The 21,044-nt window shown below is 44.9% G+C and overlaps 1 protein-coding gene across 2 annotated transcripts in view; it reads left to right on the top strand.

The window, feature by feature from the left end:
- Nucleotides 1-20,527, top strand: part of roraa (RAR-related orphan receptor A, paralog a) — a 306,708-nt gene extending 286,181 nt beyond the window's left edge. For both annotated transcript variants that reach the window (XM_031801701.1, XM_031801702.1), the window contains 9 exons: nt 6,189-6,274; nt 8,044-8,185; nt 9,704-10,099; nt 10,711-10,832; nt 10,997-11,129; nt 12,214-12,321; nt 13,377-13,487; nt 13,756-13,868; nt 14,240-20,527. In XM_031801701.1, the coding sequence (XP_031657561.1) occupies nt 6,189-6,274; nt 8,044-8,185; nt 9,704-10,099; nt 10,711-10,832; nt 10,997-11,129; nt 12,214-12,321; nt 13,377-13,487; nt 13,756-13,868; nt 14,240-14,404 (1,376 nt within the window). In that variant the 3' untranslated portion in view covers nt 14,405-20,527. The remainder of the gene's footprint in view (nt 1-6,188; nt 6,275-8,043; nt 8,186-9,703; nt 10,100-10,710; nt 10,833-10,996; nt 11,130-12,213; nt 12,322-13,376; nt 13,488-13,755; nt 13,869-14,239) is intronic.
- Nucleotides 20,528-21,044: the final 517 nt, after the last annotated feature.

Genomic DNA, 21,044 nt, shown 5'->3' with positions numbered 1-21,044 from the left:
ATTCAGTGTTGTATGAGAGATGACTAAGTACACACCGTGTGTTCTAAAAGCGTGTAAACATTTGCTTTTTTAAATGAAGATTCATTTCATTCCATTTAACTGTTGCAAATTGTTTGCCTCCCATCTCTCACGGCTCACTATGACTAACTGGGATCAGGGGCAGAGCAGGCAGAATCAGAATTAATACATAAGTGCGTGCAGCAGTCTCCAGATTGACTGTGTTGTGGCATCAGAGCAGAGCATGCAGTGTGGCTCTCTCTCCCTCCTATTCCTGTCCTCCTCTGGGACTGGGACCCAGATACACAGTGAAAGAGGGAGAGGGGGCATGCCCTGTGGCACTGGAGTCCCCTGTACCAGGGCCCAGCTTCACCTGTCACTGATCAGAGGAAGGGGGAGGCGAGGGGGAGAGAGAGGAAAGAGAGAGAAAGAGAGAGGGAGCTCAGGTGGAGGAGGGCGGGCCGTGCCGGGGACGGGAGGAGAGCGCCACCACACATTCTCCACTTCACGGCACTCGTCTGCTCTGTAAACCAAGGCTTTTGTTGTTTCCCCCAGAGTGCAACACACAGACTCCCAGTCAGGAAGCTCGTCAATCTTTGCCATAACAACACATAAATTAAATCCCAAATTACTGTTCCTCTGGCGGAGTAAAAGACATGGAGAGAGATGTCTCGTGCTGTGGTTTGGGAATACTCTTTCCCTCTTCTGCTCCCCCGCATTGAGGGTGTCAGAATGCATTTCAATAAGGCAGTCAGGTAAAAACAGAGGCAGAGAAGTGCTGCTGTGTTGTACAGGCATCTCGAGTTGGGCGGTGTTGAAATATTAATGGCCTCACACACAAACAAACACAGAGACACACGCATGAGTTCATCCCAAAAGCAGCCCAGGGCTATCGTCCAGACCTGGGTTTTAGCAAAGTCATTTCAGTTTGCAGTGCTATACAGGCATAATAGGGAAGCTCAGAGCGGTTCCACTGAAAGTAGAATATCTTGAGTGATGAGGATCATAGCTTAGGCTATTAGTTGATGGAGAGGAATTAGCATGAGGCAGCATAGAGACATTAATAATGCCTAAATTCTGCTTTTCTCTGTTCTAGTCATCATGGTCTAAATATTGTTGGCCGGTTTGTGTGTTGAACGGACAGAGGCGCTTTAAAATTATGATACTGGCTTTTCCTCTGCAGGTGAATATCTGAATCTGATATCTCTGAGCTGCACTGAAGTAGAAATGTCACGAGGACAGACTCATGGTAATAAGCCAACAGGCTCCAGTCCCTAAACAAATAACACATTTATACTATTCTGTCTGTGCTCTGTACCACTGCTGTCCTTTGCCACTGACATTCAAATAACCTTTCTTCTGCTGTGCAATTGGGAATAAAAAAGTGCTCGTTCTGTTCCGTTAGACACCAACATGACAGCAGCGCCTTGGCAGATGAAAAGAGACAGGATCTGATTCTAGCTCTTGTTTGGCTGTCTGTCTGACTATCATGGGTTTCAATTTAGCATAGACTATCTTTATCAAACTACAGCTGATCTCCATTGCCAAAGGGGGAAATTAATCTTGCAGTCAAAATGTGGGGAAACTACGATATAAAAATGTGACTTACTGTGCACTTGCCAGCTAGTCGACTGACCCGTCGTACCAATGGTATTTTGCCGGTGTAAACTGTATCTAGATAGAGATTCTACTAACATATTTCTGCATTGGAGCCCTGTGTGTATTCAAGTGTTATTTTCCAACATTTGCCTAGTTGTTGTTGTGTTATTTGTCCCTGTTTGTTGGATTGGAGAGCCATTGCTAATCTGCCCATAATGCCGACCTGTACAGGCGCAGCATTGCTGTCCAATCACTTACATAATCTCCAACATGAGCACACTGGTTTGCATCATTTGGGCACTGACAGCTGTCAACTTACAGGCAACCCCCCCCCCCCTCCCAGAACCACATCCATACCCTTAAAACATGCCCACCACTACAACTGCAGTCTTACATTTTCTGCCTCTTACCACAAATATGCACTGAAAAAAAGAATGTCCATCTAATGGTGTTAGAAGGCACAGATGTTGTGTCCAATGAAGAGACAGATGGAGACATTACACCTTACTCTATGAGGTCTTCCATCACTCAGAGATATGTTGTATAATGTATTACTCTGTATGTAACACCCTTGTAGTAGACGTAGTCATCCGTGAGAAATGATCTAGAAGCTGTGCCACAGCCCAGTAATGGGTTAAGCTTTCATCCTCAGTTTGTGTCTGTAATGTAAGGCAGCATCCTAATCCTCTAAACGTCATGTCAGTAGTCCAGTTGTCCAGGAAAATCTGAGTGTGCAGTAGGAATAACTTGGAGAGCCTCTGTAGTGGTTTGTTTATGTATTTGCACTGCCCTGCACATATTCCTACCGCTATTTCAATTGTATAGCACAAATTCAAAAAACCTTACTTGAGTAAGATCTGGGATCATGTGGGTGTGAAGAATGCCATTCGGAAAAGGCTTTACCATTAGAAAATAAAAAACTGCTTATGGTTGTTTTCTGTGCCTCAGATGATGTGGAGCACGTTCACTACTAAACTGTAGATAACAATCTGTCTCCAATGAGTAGCGTTGTAACATGAATAATACACATCAGCTTTTCACCATTAAAGGATCAACCTTTTTACATAATTGATATACCTTCAATATATTTAGTCAACACCAGGCTTTTCCTCCCTCCTGAACGACGCTCTCCAGGTACAAATGAAACTATAGCATATTTGTGAGGCGCAGGTGAAAATGCTCACTCTGACAACAACTGTCTTTGTGGTGCTTATGTCAGGTCTAAAGCGCTAGCTACAGAACGCAGTACGCTATGACAGGGTCCCGGGGAGCAGTTAGCATGTGGAAGGCAAAACCTTTGTTTCATTTTGTAAACAGTTTTCTGTTCATTTCCTGGGATTAATAAGTTCAGTGTTATCTTCGTGTGGGGTTTGATCTCAGGGTGGTTTGGTACACAGTGAAGGGCAGAGGTGGACACAGAGAGGGCTTGACATCCTCAGTCTCCAAAGGGCATTTATGTGATGTGAATCAGTGTCCTTGAACTGCACAGCGATGGACACAGACAGCATCTCTAACAAGTTGTGGCGTATGACAAACCTAGGCTTCACTACTACATGAGCCTGGCTACTACACAGTCCTCTCACCGTGCGCTAGCCATTGTGAAAGTTGAAAGCCACCCACACCAGAAGTTGTCATTACCTTTTTCATTCTTTCTGTAGATGGGTATTTTGTGAATGCTGCCGTATGATTCACAGTACATTATCTGTGTGCGTCAGCAGGTCCCCCCTCTCTTTGATGTGGCCTGTGTGTGGAGGCAATCTCACAGCGCTATGAGGAATGGGAGGCTGCTGAGTTGGGCTTTAGCATGGCTGACCGTCTCACTGTGCCTGGCTTTGATGTCCTAAACAGAGCAGGCAGGGCTGGCAGGCAGGCAGGCAGGCAGGGAGGCAGGCAGGCAGGGAGGGAGGGAGCACGGCAGGCAGAGAGGCATGGAGACAGGCAGGCGCTGTGAATGTGATCATCAGCAGTGAGCAGCGCTGGTCAAGCCCAGACACAGAGCCAGCAGCGAGCTTCACAATGGCAGTTAACACCATGGCTTCTGTCAATAGCTATTGACTTCCAGATCTGAAGTACTTAGGCACAAGGCCTTTCTGTTTGACCATCGCCCCCTGTGTGAATTAATTTTAAACCACTCACACTATCCGAATTGTAGTCTGACTGGGAGCCCCAGGACCAGCCATTCAAGATGGCAGCTTGCTACAAATATTGACGTGAACCCATGGCTTAGGTGACTTAATGGCTTATTTGATCTTCATGCTGTTATTATTCTGTATTTATTCCTCATGAATCTATACCAGAAAGCAGCTTATTTCACTGTGATTCTTCTTTTACATAGCAAACCACAAAGCCTACCACAGTTAGACTGGAGACAAACCCTTTTTTACTGTTGAGTGCACCGAGCATTCAGAGGCTTGTGTAGTAGTGTTGTCTGGTGAGGCTGTGTGCATTCAGGGCCTCACTGCTGCAGATAGGGCTTTGTGAGCCATCCTCATCAGTGTGTGCCCAGCCCTGCGTTTCCACTCCCTCTGCATTCACCTGATGTGGCACAGCCTCTGTCAGGCCTGAGCGAGCATCCAGCCAGCCCTGCCTCTTCAGGGGAGATGAAGGCATCTCAGCAGCTACCCTGGGCAGCAATCTAAGCCTGGAGCTCAGAGCCTGGAGCCCGTGGGAAAGCGAGAGGGCTGGAAGTTGGGAGCTGGAAGCTGGGCTCAGAGGAGAGGATGCAGCTACAGACACAGTCAGAGTGACAGCCCTGCACTGCCACCCAGTGGCCGGCGCCCACCAATACAGTCTTGTTTCTCCACCACAACCCCAGCCAGCCTTAATTACAGCACGCTTCACTTGTTGTGAGTGCATGTCAGAACAAATTATGTTTGTAATGAGGCTGAAAATGTTAAAGGAGTCGCAACACACTGCACCGCTAATGCTCATGCAGGGAGAGCACAAAAACAAACAATGGAGTGCACTGCCCATAATGCCAGTGTTCAAACAGAGATAACCAAAATGACAACCGTCTCGACACAATGCAGAAATTAATAATGATCATTTATAAAGTAACCCTCTCAGCAAGCGTGTCAAAACCTGGCTCTTGGTTTGTTTTCCCTGTAGTCTAGGCAGACTATGGGCATTATCCCCTATTGAACAGCAGGATACCAAGTCATCCGAGGTGTTTTCCATATGATAACTGACTGGTGTGTGTGCCACTGCTGTCTTTGTTCATTTGACTGAAATGTAGGCTAATTCTGCATCTAGGGGTGAGGTCTTGTTGACTTCTGCAGTGCTAACAGAGCCAGCTAACAGAGATTCTTGAATGGAGGGACAGTGTGTATAGTGGTAAAGGGTTGGTGGAACAGCGGCCCTCCCTTGGGCACGCTTCAGGGACACCGACATTATCCACATGACACAACAGACGCTCCCAGGCAGCTGATTAAATGGGCTCTGAGTCCTCTGGATGGAACCCATTTGATATGATCAAATTAATTTGAAGGGATTGGATGTGAAGGTGTACTAAAGTAGTACAGAGCTTCTATCTACTCTGGCCTATATGACAGACTCTAGGCCTGGTGTATAAAGCTAGGGGAGAGACTGATGTAATACCTTGCCATACTATAATGGATGTAGTACATGTAGCTGGTTTTAGATGTTTAGAATGGGTCATGAGTAAAATTATACATTTTCAGCACTAGTAAGAGTAGGCTGTTTGATAGTGCTCTCTGCTCTGATTGGCTATACTGTATGTGCATTTGGGTAAGGAGCCACTATAGAGCAGGGAAAGAACCCACTGTAATCTTTTCTCAGTGTAGGTCACTGTAACAATGGCAATCTGGGATGCTAGCACTGTGGAGGAGAGCTGGGTTATAGATAGAGATCTAGTGTGGAGGCAGAGAGAGACGTTGTGTCAGAGGCTGCAGTGATAAAGCATGAGAGCTGTAGGACAGGCTGGGGGTTCTGTGTCTGAGATACCTCTGTGTTCCGCTGCCCTGTGGCCTGCTGCTCTGCTCCTGTGCAGGGGGCCGGGATGGATGAGACCTGTCCCCCCCCCCATGACTGTGTCCTCTATGCCCACTAAATCACCCACAGGCCTGTCAGCAGCGGAACACTATCGACCTCACTGAACTCTACTGCACTTTACTACTGTCTGAAGTGACAGCCTTCATCCACTCCCACCTCACCGGGCCTCATATAGCTACTCATCATCCCAATAGGAAGGTTATCATTCTTTGTGGCCATACTGGGTTTTCTGCTGGGTATGGAGGGTTTTGAAGTTAAAGAGATAACATTAAGTAATTTTCTCCACTGGGGAATAAGTTCAGTTATGTGGGTGAGTGGTAGTCTGCGTCATTTGTGCCTGCAATGTAAATCGACACTGTGTTTACAGTGGTTGGCTGGTGACTCAGTGAAGATTCAAAATGGCCTCCTTCATGCACGACTCAGTAAATATTCATTTAATGTTGTGTGGAAGTGAGGAGTCAAAGCCACTGGATGAGATGTTTTTGATGCGCAGTGCTCTTTCATGTACCAACATGCTAAACATACTGAAGGCGTTTTACTGTGACAGCAAAATTTTGATTTTTTTCTTTTCTTCTCTCCAGCTCAAATCGAAATAATTCCCTGCAAGATCTGTGGAGACAAATCATCAGGCATCCATTACGGTGTGATAACATGTGAGGGCTGTAAGGTAAGCACCTAGAGAACTAACATGTGGGTGTTGGGGTGGGGTGGGGGGACAGGAAGCAGAAAAAGTCGAACTTACAAGGAAATACATTTGAACATGTTGTCTAACTTTTGAAACGATCTTTCGAGAGACGATAAAGTGTAAACTCACAGAGAGCATCATCATTAAAGTGGTCAAGCCATACAGAGGACATCACAGAGCTCCACTTTTAGCAGGACAAAGTGACTCCTCTGCTTTGTACAGACTCTCCCTCTCAGGGACATGCTGCTTCAGTGTTTCTGCTTTGTACAGACTCTCCCTCTCAGGGAGATGCTGCTTCAGTGTTTCTGCTTTGTACAGACTCTCCCTCTCAGGGACATGCTGCTTCAGTGTTTCTGCTTTGTACAGACTCTCCCTCTCAGGGACATGCTGCTTCAGTGTTTCTGCTTTGTACAGACTCTCCCTCTCAGGGACATGCTGCTTCAGTGTTTCTGCTTTGTACAGACTCTCCCTCTCAGGGACATGCTGCTTCAGTGATTCTGCTTTGTACAGACTCTCCCTCTCAGGGACATGCTGCTTCAGTGTTTCTGCTTTGTACAGACTCTCCCTCTCAGGGACATGCTGCTTCAGTGTTTCTGCTTTGTACAGACTCTCCCTCTCAGGGACATGCTGCTTCAGTGTTTCTGCTTTGTACAGACTCTCCCTCTCAGGGACATGCTGCTTCAGTGTTTCTGCTTCTGCTGCAGCTTGCTTTTCCTTCAAATAAAATCAGCAAAAGAAGTGCTTAGACTTTTTGAGGATTTTGGGCTGTTACAGTATGCTGCTTTTAACGAAGCACGATTTTGTACTGTTTCAAATATACCAGCCATTCACAGTGAGGGGATTTATTTTGTGCTTCTAGTGTATTCTGTGTTCCTGTGCTTGTCACTAGGCGAGTCATTAATATTCTTCCAACAGGCACCTTTATTACAGAGAGACAGAAGCTCTTTCAGCTGCTCCTCAGAGTCTCTCTCTCTCTCTCTATCTCGCTCCCTCAGACAAGAGCTAGCTGCCTTGGAGAAACAAAACGCTAAAGAATAAACTGCTGAAATGTATCTTTAATGATTGCTAATTACTCCAGGCAGAGAGGCATTTAATGATATGTGCGAGTACAAGAGTTTGGACCATAAATCACAGCATTATTAAAGAGTGCTGCTTGTCACCAGCAGTTCTAGCCTGGCTCCTGTAATGGCTGCCATTATAAAGAAACTCGGCAGCTGTCAGCTGTTTTCTTGTAATTAAACAGCCAATGAGCAGATAATTAAGACATATGTGTATGGAGAAGTGGAGTGGGGCATGTTAATGATGTGCTGGAATCAATTCATTAAGTCAAAGGATGAGGATTCCAATCGGTGTGTGTATGACATCTTTTAGCACTGCACGTGTTGGAGCCCTGTTATTAATCAACACTAATTACACAAACTATAGAAAATACTGTCTACAATTATGATCATACCCAAACACACTACCCCCTGCAATAAAGATTGTTAAAACACACCACCCCTTCAATAAAACGACATAGCTCTCTATACAACTGACACTAGAACACAATAGCCTGCAACACAATGGCAGTTCAGTATTCTACATTATTTCAACAACAATACCCTCAATAGTGATGAATACTGTCAATAAGAACCCAGTTAAACGCAACGTTTAGAGAAATAAAAGCCTATCAGTCATTGGATACAGCAGTACCACTGTGGTTCATATTGTAAGCATGGTTGTCTCCACTCCCTCTCGCTCTCCTGTCTTAGGGCTTCTTCAGGAGGAGTCAGCAGAGCAATGCGGCTTACTCATGCCCCCGTCAGAAGAACTGCCTGATCGACCGCACCAGCCGCAACCGGTGCCAGCACTGCCGGCTGCAGAAATGTCTGGCAGTGGGCATGTCAAGGGACGGTACGTACCACCGTCAACAAGAGGGGAGGGGACAGACACACTTGCAAGACAGGACAACACATGCAAGTGAATAGGGCATTATGGGTAGATAATCCAATTGTTCTATGATATTTTTTTTATTGAAAGATAGATGTGACAGATTGTTATATCATAAACACCAGAGTGGCTAGAGTAGGGAAGTGTGGACTAGACAGACGTCACTGTCTGTGTAATTTCCACCAGTAACTGGCGTGGCTGTGCAGTAAGTTGGCAGGTGTGACAGAAAGTAGGGTTGATGAACAGAGGGTCGTTAGGAGGTGTCATTAGTGCTGGACTGGTGCAGCTGAGGCGCAGTAATGGAAGCACACAGGTGAGTGTCTATGGGGGAGAAGGGACCTCCTGCTGGGCTGAATTGGGTTGGGCTGGGCTGGAGGGATCAGAGGAGCCTGTAATCAGGCCAGGCCTTTAGAGCTTTTCCGCTGCTCACACACATGGACACACACACACATGCACACACGCAAGCACACACGCAAACACACACACACACAGACCACGAACACACAATCAGGACAGGCCAAGGTGACTCCTGCATTTACTCAGCACACCAGAGTCCATCTGCCCGCGCTCCCCTCTGCTCCGCTTACTTCTACTCTGTCCACACACGGGCCATCTGACACTCTGCCAGACCCCAGAACTCTGAGCTGAGGCGGCTCACTCTCAGGACCAGCTCTGTTTAGTGTGCAGGGCTCTATTAAACAAACTGTCTCGTGTCTGAGTGGCCTGTAAGCTGTGTAGGTTGTGTAGGTTGCTCTCCCGGGGTAGTTCTCATGCAAGTAGGATGTTAGTGTTGAAGGTTTCATAATGCTGATTGCTCCACTAATACTTCCTGAAATCACAAATCTTACCTGTTATAGAGAGGCTAAACTGGAGTCACAGGTGAGTGTTATGTCAATGTGTCAGTAGTAAAGGAGAGACCCTCCCTCCCTCCCTCCCTCCATCCCTCCCTCTCTCCCTCTCTCCCTCCATCCCTCCCTCTCTCCCTCTCTCCCTCTCTCCCTCCCTCCATCCCTCCCTCCCTCCCTCCTTCTCTCCCTCCCTCCCTCCCTCTCTCCCTCTCTCCCTCCCTCCCTCCCTCCCTCCATCCCTCCCTCTCTCCCTCTCTCCCTCTCTCCCTCCCTCCATCCCTCCATCCTTCCCTCCCTCCTTCTCTCCCTCCCTCCCTCCCTCCATCCCTCCCTCCCTCCCTCCCTCCCTCCCTCCCTCCCTCCCTCCCTCCCTCCCTCCCTCCCTCCCTCCCTCCCTCCCTCCCTCCCTCCCTCCCTCCCTCCCTCCCTCCCTCCCTCCCTCTCTCCCTCCCTCTCTCTCTCTCTCTCTCTCTCTCTCTCTCCCTCCCTCCCTCCCTCCCTCCCTCCCTCCCTCCCTCCCTCCCTCCCTCTCTCCCTCCCTCTCTCTCTCTCTCTCTCTCCCCCTCCCTCCCTCCCTCCCTCCCTCCCTCCCTCCCTCCCTCCCTCTCTCCCTCCCTCTCTCTCTCACCTACAGCGGTGAAATTTGGGCGCATGTCGAAGAAGCAGCGGGACAGCCTGTATGCGGAGGTGCAGAAACACCGGCTGCAGCAGGCGCAGCGTGACCACCAGCAGCAGCCCGGCGAGGCCGAGCCACTCACACCCACCTACGGCCTCTCGGCCAATGGCCTCACAGAGCTCCACGACGACCTCAGTGGCTACATGGATGGCCACACCCCCGACGGCAGCAAGCCCGACTCAGCAGTCAGCAGCTTCTACCTGGACATCCAGCCCTCCCCTGACCAGTCCGGCCTGGACATCAACGGCATCAAGCCCGAGCCCATCTGCGACTTCGCCCCCGGCTCAGGCTTCTTCCCCTACTGCTCCTTTACCAACGGAGAGACATCCCCCACTGTGTCCATGGCTGAGCTAGGTGAGGAGCAAGGGGGAGATGGGAGAGGAGAAGGGGGAGGAGGAGGGAGAACAACTCAACCGTGGGGCAAATGACACAAAGGTTGCTTAAAATAGCAGGCGGTTGGAGACTCATCTCCAACACTCATTAAAAGAGCCTCTTTTTTGTAATTAGTTTCCATTAATTAGGGCCAATCAGGATCCAGCAGGGCACGCGTCTGGGGAAATCATTTTTTTAGGCTCCCCTGTGCCTTGGAACTCCTTTTAACAGATGTGTTTTCAAAACCATTTAAATTCTTATACTCAATATTTCTCTCTGAGCAAATGTGACCTTTGTTTCAATGAGTAATATTGTGCAGCCGCCCGCCCCTCCTCCCCGTGCATAACTAGATTGGGTTTGGCAGAACCTTCAGCTGGGAGCTTCCTGGAGGCAGTAAAAGGAAATGTCAACAAGCGTCTTCCCAGTCAAATAAAGCCCAAGCTCTCCACCTCCTAGTTGAAGCTTTGTAAATAAATCATATTTTCATGTGGCATAGTTCATATGTGAGCTCCTCCCATTCCCCTTGAGCAGCGTTCAGGTCTGACACTGTTGTGATGTGCTGTGTTGTGCTGTGCTGTTTGGTTGTGTTGCAGAGCACCTGGCCCAGAACATCTCCAAGTCTCACATGGAGACGTGTCAGTACCTGAGAGAGGAGCTGCAGCAGATGACCTGGCAGGCCTTCCTGCAGGAGGAGATGGAGAGCTACCAGACCAAGGTACTGGACAGTACACTACACGTCCACCAGCATCACCACTATCACTACCACAAAGCAGTACTCACACTAGAACTGCTTTACCTGCCTCACTGTTCTACAAACACAACAGAGCTAATCCCATCTGTTCTACAGCAGATAACCCTTTTCTCTTTCCGTCCCTCTAGCCCCGAGAGGTCATGTGGCAGCTGTGTGCTATCAAAATCACAGAGGCCATCCAGTACGTGGTGGAGTTTGCCAAGCGGATCGACGGCTTCATGGAGCTGTGTCAGAACGATCAGATAGTGCTGCTGAAAGCAGGTATGACAGCCCGTCAACACGGCTCACCGCCGTCTCTCCCCCACCACCCCTCAAACTCCCGTCTCCCCCTCAGGCGTTGTCACAAGGGCGTAGCTGACCTGACTTCACAAAGCCTCCTTCACAGACTGACTGTGTTTCACAAAGCCAGGAGACTCCACCCTGCCTGCCTCCTCCCTCTGTCCCTCTGTTCCTGTCCCTCCGCTGTATAACAGGACACAGGCTTATCGGCATTAGAGCAGGGAACATCAACAAGTTCTTATTGAACGGATGGTCAGGGGGCCGGAACATAATTACAAATCATTTGTAAACTGTAAATTGATCGCAAGAAGCCCAAACAGATATAATACTTGACTAAAACATAATCATTTCAAACCTTGCTTACATTTGTATACGATCACATACAGTTTATCTCTCTATTATGCGTGGGAATACCTTGGAACAGATTTCCAGAATTAAAATCACTTGGAGATGATTTGCTGTTTTTTTATGTGCAACAAGAAAATAATGATACAAAAATAAATACACTTGTAACGTTATTTTATATCTTTTCATTCAGAAAACTTGGGAGAACAAATCAAATCACCCATGGGCTGCCAGTTGGGGAACCCTGCATTAGAGGGACTACAGTTTTACCTGAGCTGAGACACTAGCTAGATGCCACGTTGACCACACACACACACACACACACACACAATAGTAATAATGAAATGGTGACAGAGATCCCTTGTCTACCGTGACATTTTAAACCAGTGCCGCCTCATAAAGCGCAGTAACAGCTTCTATTACATCTCTTTTATCCTCTGATCCAGTCCCACACAGCGCAGCAGTATACAGCATCATGTTTCAACATCCTTTCTTATAGGGGGAGAGAAAGATGTGTATAAATGGAATGATATGACTTGTTCCATGTCGTGGGTTTCTGTTTAAAAGGAATAGGGGGTATAACACATAAATGACAGAGGAGAAAACACAAAATAGTGCGTATGATGTGTTGGGCCTATAGTGATGCCTGACTGGCAACTCTAACTGGATCTGTAGAAGAGAAGAACCCAGGTTTAGCATGATGTTATTTCTGTCTCTGCAGGCTCTTTGGAGGTTGTGTTTGTGAGAATGTGCCGTGCCTTCGACTCTCAAAACAACACAGTCTATTTCGATGGAAAGTATGCTGGGCCTGATGTGTTTAAGTCATTAGGTAAGTGCTCCAAATGTTCAATCCTGTGCACGTGTGTGCGGTGCATTGGGGCGTGCACGTGTGTGCGGTGCATTGGGGCGTGCACGTGTGTGCAGTGCATTGGGGCGTGCACGTGTGTGTGTTTGTGTAAGCATGCATTGCTTTATATAACAGTCAAAGTTGGTCGTATCTCTTTATGTCCCTCCACAATGTTCTGAGGTCCAGGAAGCTAACACTGAGAACTCATCCTTGCCTCACCTGGATCTCTCCTCTCCCCAGTGGATACATATGGCAGAATAGAGTTGTTACTGAGCCACTGCTGCTGCATATGGCTCCTGTTAAGATGGAATAAAGAAATCCAGTTTGCTTTTTGGGAGAGTTATATCAAAACCATCATTGAAAGCGCCATAGAATATGGCAGGTGTAAGCAAATAGCATTTGCTTTTGAATGCCATTGTCATGCCTAAGACACTCCACAGTGTATTTTCCCTTGCATCCAAATGCCGTTGGAGGAAATGAATGTGTCCTTGCGGCAGTGTGAAAGTGTAGTATGAAAGCCTAAACAGATCTGTGTGTGTGTGTTGTGTATGCACAATTGTGCGTGTGTGCAAGACAGAAGAGTAACAATGCTGTGCTATTCAGTGTCATGAGTGTGACCTCCATTACAAGCCTTCCAGTGTCAGTCAGTCAGACAGTCAGTCAGTAAGACAGTCAGTCAGACACTGCTCCAGATAGAGAAGAGGCTCGGGCCTGGGGAGGCAGAGCGATGGGGTTCCAGAGCTGCACTGGCATCAGCCTGTCTCCCACAATCCTCAATAATTGATCTAACTAAAAGACTCATTAGTGACCTCATTCTGGGTTGCGTAATGCCACGAAACTGCCAGAATGTGACTAGTCTGGGAGGGAAAAGTCAGTAAAAGCATTGCCAGTTCCGCCTCAGACGCTCCCCTGTGCTGTCAGTGCACTGCACCTCCTCTCTCTGCCTGTGTGCCTTTCTCCCAATAAAGATCAAGAGTGAGACTGCCTCATCCTCATCCCCAACCATCTCTCTGTGTCTGTATCCTTTGCTGTGGCAGGCTGTGACGACTTGATCAGCTCCGTCTTCGAGTTTGGGAAGAACTTGTGTTCTATGCACCTGTCTGAGGATGAGATTGCCCTGTTCTCCGCATTCGTGTTGATGTCTGCAGGTAGGTGTCACTGGCAGTACAAACACAAGCGGGGCGGGGGGGGACATGCATATACACACTGCAGGGTCTCTTATTTACCTTCTTACCCTGAAACTACTCTAAACAAACTTCCATTGAAAACCATCCATCCAGCATGTTCCTCAATTAGACACAGAGCTCACTCATCAGTATTACTGATTGCTGTCTTACTGAGTATTACACCTTTATCCCACAGTAGATTCAGAAAACCTTGTAGTGATGATAACGGGTGTGTTTCTTCTCTGCGTAGACCGGTCCTGGCTCCAGGAGAAGGTGAAGGTGGAGAAACTCCAGCAGAAGATCCAGCTGGCACTGCAGCATGTCCTGCAGAAGAACCACAGAGAGGACGGCATACTCACCAAGGTACACCCACTGTCTGTCTACACACCCACTCTCATCCACTACATCTTTCTGTCATCTCACAGAAGGACCGTATATAGAACGTATCTCTACTAAAGCAGTTATCCACTATTGAACAAACATTATTTTAAATCAAGTAGTACATTTCAGAGTTGGCATCAGATTTTTGGAGCAGAGATACTCAGATACTGTATGTAAGAAAGGTGTACAAGCGCCACAAGGTGAGGTGTCATGATGTCCCCCTGGTGTGTGCCTGTATAAGTATTTACCGGTCAGTTTGTGACAGTGAATGAAGAGATTTTCATGAGATCTCCATGTCCTTGACTTACTGTGTATCTAAATAACAGCCTGTCTCTTTTCTTTCCCCAACGCAGTTGATATGCAAGGTGTCAACACTGCGAGCGCTGTGCAGCAGGCATACAGAGAAGCTGACGGCTTTCAAAGCAATATACCCAGACATTGTGCGTGCCCACTTCCCCCCCTTATATAAGGAGCTCTTTGGATCGGACTTTGAGCAGTCCATGCCCGTTGACGGGTAGCCAGCAGCCTGGCCAGGTGCCAGCGTGGCCACCGTGGGGAATGTCATGGGGAGCATGAATCTGAGACACTTTAACGGTGCCCTGCACATACCAGGACGGCCGGCACGCTGCACACTTTTCTTTCTTTTTTTTCTTGAGGGGAGGGTTGTGGGTGTTTGATTCTCTCCATTTATTTCATTGGGATTAGTTGTCTCTGTTTGGAACCCAGGTGGGACTCTAAGCCCCAGGGACATGAAGAGAAGTTGGAGACAATGCTTTCTCTCTGGATGAACTTGACTCTCTCATGCACATCATTCCAGCATGTTCCCAGGATGTCTCACACTGATTAGAATTGACTGTATAGAGAAAATGATATTGAATTTGAATTTATTGAATTTATTGAATTTGGCTATGCACATGCCTAACCTGAAAATCCCCTCAGCACCAATGATCTGGCTCTCCACCTCCCCTCTGGAGCTCCAATGTCCAATGTCTTATTGCATTGGAAAACAGATCCATGTCAATATTTATTTGTTATTAAATCTATACTGTATCATATACCCTAATGAAGATAGCTGTCTGGGCATGTGTACCCTCCATTAATCCTTGGTAAAGATCACGTTAGAATCTCCTAATGGAAATGTATTGCTGCTAATGTGCATGTCCTGGTCAAGTTCAGCCCCTGTTCTCCTGTGTTCAGTTGTATGTTTGGAATGCAGTGCTTAGAATGAAAACTCGCAGTGACTTTGAGAGATGCTCCGTCTGCGTGGCAATGTAAACGGCACCTCTCTATGGACAATCGTCTAAAAAGAAAAGTAGAATTCTGGTAATTCTAGTCAAAACGCAATGATTTTAGCTGTCAAAGACTCCATCCATCATGGTTGCTTAGTGAAATCATGCAAGGCCATCTGCTATTGAACCTTGTGTGGACAGATGCCCTGGAGAAACATTGGGCACCGCCACAACGATAAGGGTCCATCCCACCTGTTTTATAATATACTACAGGGTATACGGTCATAAGTACTTACTATACAAAAAAAAGTCATGTTTATAGATTCTATTTTAAATAACAGTATGAAATTAGTAGTCTGACTTCTTAATTGTTGAATTGATAAGGCACTTTTATTTGCACCTTTCTTTAATTTAAGACATGTATATTACCTAGTGATGTGTTGCATGTGCACAAGAAATACCAGTTGAACCATGGTCACAGAGGCTTGTCCTTAGAGCTGCAGACACTGCTGGTCTGGGTGGGGGTTGGTTTGTTTAGGTTGGGTTAGTTTGGTTAGTTTGGGTTTGCCTGTGAGATGGCTAGCATGGTATGGTCTGGAGAGGCAGGCAGGTCACATTCACCCCATCACTTATTAGCATAACACCCCCGACACACATGCATACAATCTCAAACAAAAGCACACATGGACCTTGTACTCAAGCTGTTTGCTCGTTTGTACTCAGTCCAACGTCTCCATCTAGTGGAGAGTAGCGACACAGCAGGCCAGGTGATGGAGGTCTTCAGAAATATAATGCCTATGAGAGAGCGGCCCACACACAGCCCTCTCTGACCAGCTGTTGATCCATCTTGTTATCTTGTTAGAGTGATTGTGACTGTCTCTTCCCTAAGGCCTCAGCCCAGCTATGACATTTGTTATGGGACAGAAAAGGAAAGGGGGAAGAAGGAATTGTAATATTCAAAGCCTTGTCTGGTAGTAAAGCTTCTATTTTTGTAACATGTATAGTGAATTAAACTCATGAAAGAGAGGGGGAGAGAAAGAGAAGTCAGGTAGCACTTACTATATTCCCGCAATAATTAGAGAAGCTGTTGTTTGTAGTGTATGACTAGGAAAGAAACATGACAATGGTAGAACAAGTGCTATCGTCAATGCTTCGTTGTCGTTGGTTCTGTTTTTTTTTGTGTGTCTTTCTTGTCAGTGTGGTAGAGAAGCGGTAGAAAAGAAAACCTGGATGTGCCATACAGTAGTTTCTGCTCCTGCGTTGCCGTCTACCTGTCCATAATATAGAATGGATTGATCTGACATTCCAAAAAAACTCAGTGGTGGCTTGTATAGAATTCCCATTATAATCCTGATATCCCTTTAGATTACCCAACACAGCATGGCTACAGTTTTGACACAACCCTTACCATAGTGGTTTGGTTTGTTTTTCTGTTTGCACACCATGATTCCTCTGCTGTGCAATTTGTACAAGACAGAAAGTCTTGTGCTGTCACCCCTCAGGGAAGAGTTATTTCACGCTTTCTGTTTGAAATTGTTCCTGTTGTGTTGTTGGTCCTCATTTGGTAGAGTTCATGTGTTGTTCAGGGATGTTCGATAATAAGTGGTTAAGAAGAACATGTAGAATTCATTGCTGAGTCATATTTCCCATTGCTGATGGACAGTACTTAAGGAGCTGTTGGCTAAGCACCAGAAATTCTAACTATGCCCTAGAAGTCAAGCTCATAATAAACACAAACTTTATTTCCCATTTTTTACAGTCAGTTTTCCCATTGGCCATACAGAATATGTTTTATTTGATATGCAGTTTATTTATATTGCATACAATTCCAATAATAACATACTACATTTGGACTAAAATGGTGTCACCAGGGTCAATGTCACCAACTTATGATTACCCTCTTTGTTAGATAAACCAAATATACTTACGCAATATTAAATATTTCTTCTTTAGGCTGTATTACTGCTGTACCTAAGTAATAATCTCTGTATTGGTCTAGGTGAAAACCAGTAGCCTCAGACTACTAACCAGTGAAACCCAGTCTGTCTCAACCAGTGACTGACAATCCAGGTGACAGTGGGCCTGGCCTGTGGCCCAGTGGGAGAGATATGGATGCTCAGGGAGTTAACAGACAGACACAAAAAGACAGACAGACAGGGGAAGCAGCATATTCTCAGCCAAGAACTATGTGGTAGCTTTGTGCAACTAGTACGGGTTTCTGCCGGGAAGCCACTAGAGTGGAATCCCATTTCCCGAAACACAGATGTCATTCTCTGTCTCTATATCGATCAAACTGGTCCTAAATTAAAGGTCTCTTTGTCAAGCAATTGCAGCATCAACCCAGAACAAAAAAGCAGTCATTTCTTACCACTTTCTGTTCACTGTGTTGTTATGTCCTTCTTGTCTATGTTCCGTGTACAGTTTGTTAGCAGTATTGATTAGACAAAGGGGATAAATCAGAGGCATTGGATCCTTTGTGTCTGTGACTCTTTCAACAAACATCTCTGCACCCACATGGTGTGGGAGGATAAGTCATCATGCATGCTGTCATTTGAGACATGTTTAGCAAAGGATCACTGAGTCTGCTAGTCTATCAATGTAAATAACACCTTATGCTCCTTCTGTCTCTGCTCTCTGTGGCACTCGTGTAAACAAGCAATAGTGTGCGTGTGTGTAAGTGTGTTTGTTTACTCACTGTGTGCATAAGACACCCCAGACAAGGCTTTTTAATAAACTAAGAGGAACAGGGTTATGTGGATGAGGAGCCTGAAAGGCTTAGTGTTCCCTGGATTTGAAAGGTTTCGGTAACACTCAGATTGATCCATCCCGTGTAGCGCTTAAGTGTTATAAGCATGACATAATGCCTCTATACAATTTATAGTCCTTCAAAGCGCACTGGGGCAAATGACTAACCACTCAGTCGTATGTGTTCAGTGCAGAATAATTGTTATGAAAAGAGACAGCAAACAACTCACCATTCTGCTTGTCATATGTGTTATGTTGATCCTTTGACTGCCTGAGGCATGGGACTCCTATTTATTTGCCATAGAATATAGATTGTAATGATAGGTGTAATGTCATGTTTACAACTGTGCCGTCTTTTGGAGTTTTGAAGTGTTACCCAGATCTATCAGTCAATTTCATAGCATTTTAACAATACTCTCATCTTCCAAAGCACATCTGATACAGTTTTAAGATAACAAAACATTTTAGAATATAGTAAAAAAATATATATCAAAAAATTGAGAAAAAAAAAAAACTTCTAGCCATAAACGAATGTCAAGCAATAATATATGTGGTGTATTATTTGTTATTTTGTGCTTAGGCTTTGGACATCTGCATGTAAATACACCTCTAATTTATCACTTTTGGTTTTAATTTGTGTTATTTTGTTCTGGTTGTTTTTGTTTCGTCTGTATATTTGACTGGTTCTGTTCCCAGGTGGAGGGTAACAACCACATATGGCCTGGCCTGTATATATTCATTTCTCTCTCTTTCTCTCTCCCTCATCATCTGCTTTTAATCCACAATATTTAATGTTAATTATTGATCACATGTATAAAGGTAACTTTGTAACTTCATTCTGTATAGGTAAGAAGAATATACTGCTACTAAGGCCTACTCAGTGCAAATATGTATCAGTTTATCAAATACACCATGCTGTACAATATCTCTGTTTCTAGTATGCTTCTCTCCTTTAGAATTCGTTTGATAGCGGTAGGGTGTGCCAACATTTATTTCGTGTTATTCTGATGTGTGGTGCTTGTGGACAATGTCCTGATTCCTAGACTAGGCAACCCTATTAGTTCATTCATTTCATTGAGTATTGGTGCATTATTTGATATTAGGACTCAATAAATAATCATGATAATGATTATGATAGTGGTAAATTTACCCAGCCAGTACCTGTATCAGTGTGCTAGTCCTGGGATAAGGCTCTTATTTCCTTCTCACTTTAAAATGATTAGTGAATCCAGTATCTGCTAATTAACAGGTTATTTAAGGTTGCTTTTCTGATTTCTGAAAAAAAATCATCTGCAGGCTGAAACAGCAGTATTGTGTTTTTATTTGTTCTGATTGTAAAAACCACTTGCTGAAGCTGGAGCTGGTCATACTGGCAAATGCTGAGTATTTACCTTTTAGCTGTGTAGTACTTTACTTAAAAGTACTGTGCAATTGTCCATTTAACATGGTCATTTTATAGCTTCTTGATTTCAAAGTTAGACTGCCCTGAAACATTAGTTTCTTGAGACCAGCTTAGAACTTTGGCACCACAGTTGTGCTGTTATTAAAAATGTACATGAAAAATATCTCCATTAGAGGCTACAAGTTTATTGAACCTTTTTCTTTTCACTCTGTAGCCAGTATATGCTTGCAATAATACACAATGTACTACACTGAGTGCCTCTCAGTGTTACATGATGCATAAATGGTACAATTTGTTTTGTTTTCCAAACATGTACTCAACTGACAATGTATTTGCACAAGTAGGTGAACTCTGTCACTCATGTGTTTCAATGTTTTTCATATTCTGTCATTATAAGTACTAGATCATTTCCTAGTTTATTTAAGGCACCATGATATATATTAGAGTTAATAGAAATAAGTTTCTCCCTCTTATCTGAGTAGCGTAACTGGGAAGGGTGTAATGCAAAATGGTCAAATCGATGATTTACATTCTGGCTGACAATATTGCATAAAAGATGACCTGCTGAACCAGGTTCTGGATTTTACAAAAGAATGGACAATCCACATAGATGTTTTTCACTTTGTTTTATGATCATAACATTTTGATTTCTTTATTGAGAACAGAAAATTGACTAATGCATTGTATTTCAACTATTCATATGTGTATGCAAAATATGCATACAACACATCTGAATTTCTTTAATGTTCTGTGTTTAATGTGAGCTCAAGGGGTTGGGGTAACTTAATATGAGGGTGGTGTGTGGGTGGGATATTGCTTCATGCGAAAGAAGTATGAACTGTGGGAAAAAAAAAGACGAAACCAGTGTGTGGTTGTCACAAATTTTTAAATCACATGTTTGCTACTGATCTTACGATGGGAACAGATGATCATGTACCTTTTTATCCAGCTCTTCTGAACTCTCTTTAGCAGGTAGTCTATTCACAAAAGTAGTTTTGCTCCTTCTTGTCTGATTCTTAAATATGGAAATAAGTATTTTGATTCATTTTGTAAATACAGCTGTAAAGAAAAATAAGAAATGTAATGTTGTCTTTTAAATACTTTCCATTCTAATATGAATGTTGTTATATTGTACTTAGAAACTGTACCTTTAATATTACCTTTATTAAAAGTGCATTGGACACATCGATTTAAGATGTGTTTTATGTGCTGTTATCCCATAATAAAATGTACCGCTTGTAATGGGCTGTCATTTCTGTCTGCCTCTGTATTGTCGGTCTCTTTTTATACACGACACAGGTTGCCTAGGCCTACCTGATACAGGCCTTGGTTAAGATCCGCAGTAAATTGCGTTAGCCAACAAGCTTTTCATTGCTTTTGTTTAGAAGGTGTGTTAGAGCTGTCAAATCTGTGACCGGCTGCTCTTGCGTTCATGGTCGTGAAACCACACCCGAAACCACACCAGCCGCACGAGAAGTTCAGATCGAGAAAGTGTAGCCTTTAAAAAAATATATTACACTCAAATAAAAAATAATGCATGTAAATAATAGGGATTTATATCAGCCTAATTATTTTACATTTACATTCTAGTCATTTAGCAGACACTCTTATGTTGAGCGACTTAAAGTACTGAATACATTTCATACTTTTTTTGTTTCATACTCGTGCTGTAGATTACATCACACATGCCAGTGTTCGAATTTGTAACAGCTGAATGGGATTTCTACTAAGGCGACTCGGTGCATCAAATGGCAATATCCGCAAAAGATATCGCTAGGGGCG

Source organism: Oncorhynchus kisutch, linkage group LG22, assembly GCF_002021735.2.
Source record: "Oncorhynchus kisutch isolate 150728-3 linkage group LG22, Okis_V2, whole genome shotgun sequence".
Classification (NCBI taxonomy): domain Eukaryota; kingdom Metazoa; phylum Chordata; class Actinopteri; order Salmoniformes; family Salmonidae; genus Oncorhynchus; species Oncorhynchus kisutch.
Note: the sequence above shows the minus strand (reverse complement) of the source record. Positions and strands in the feature narration are given on the sequence as shown.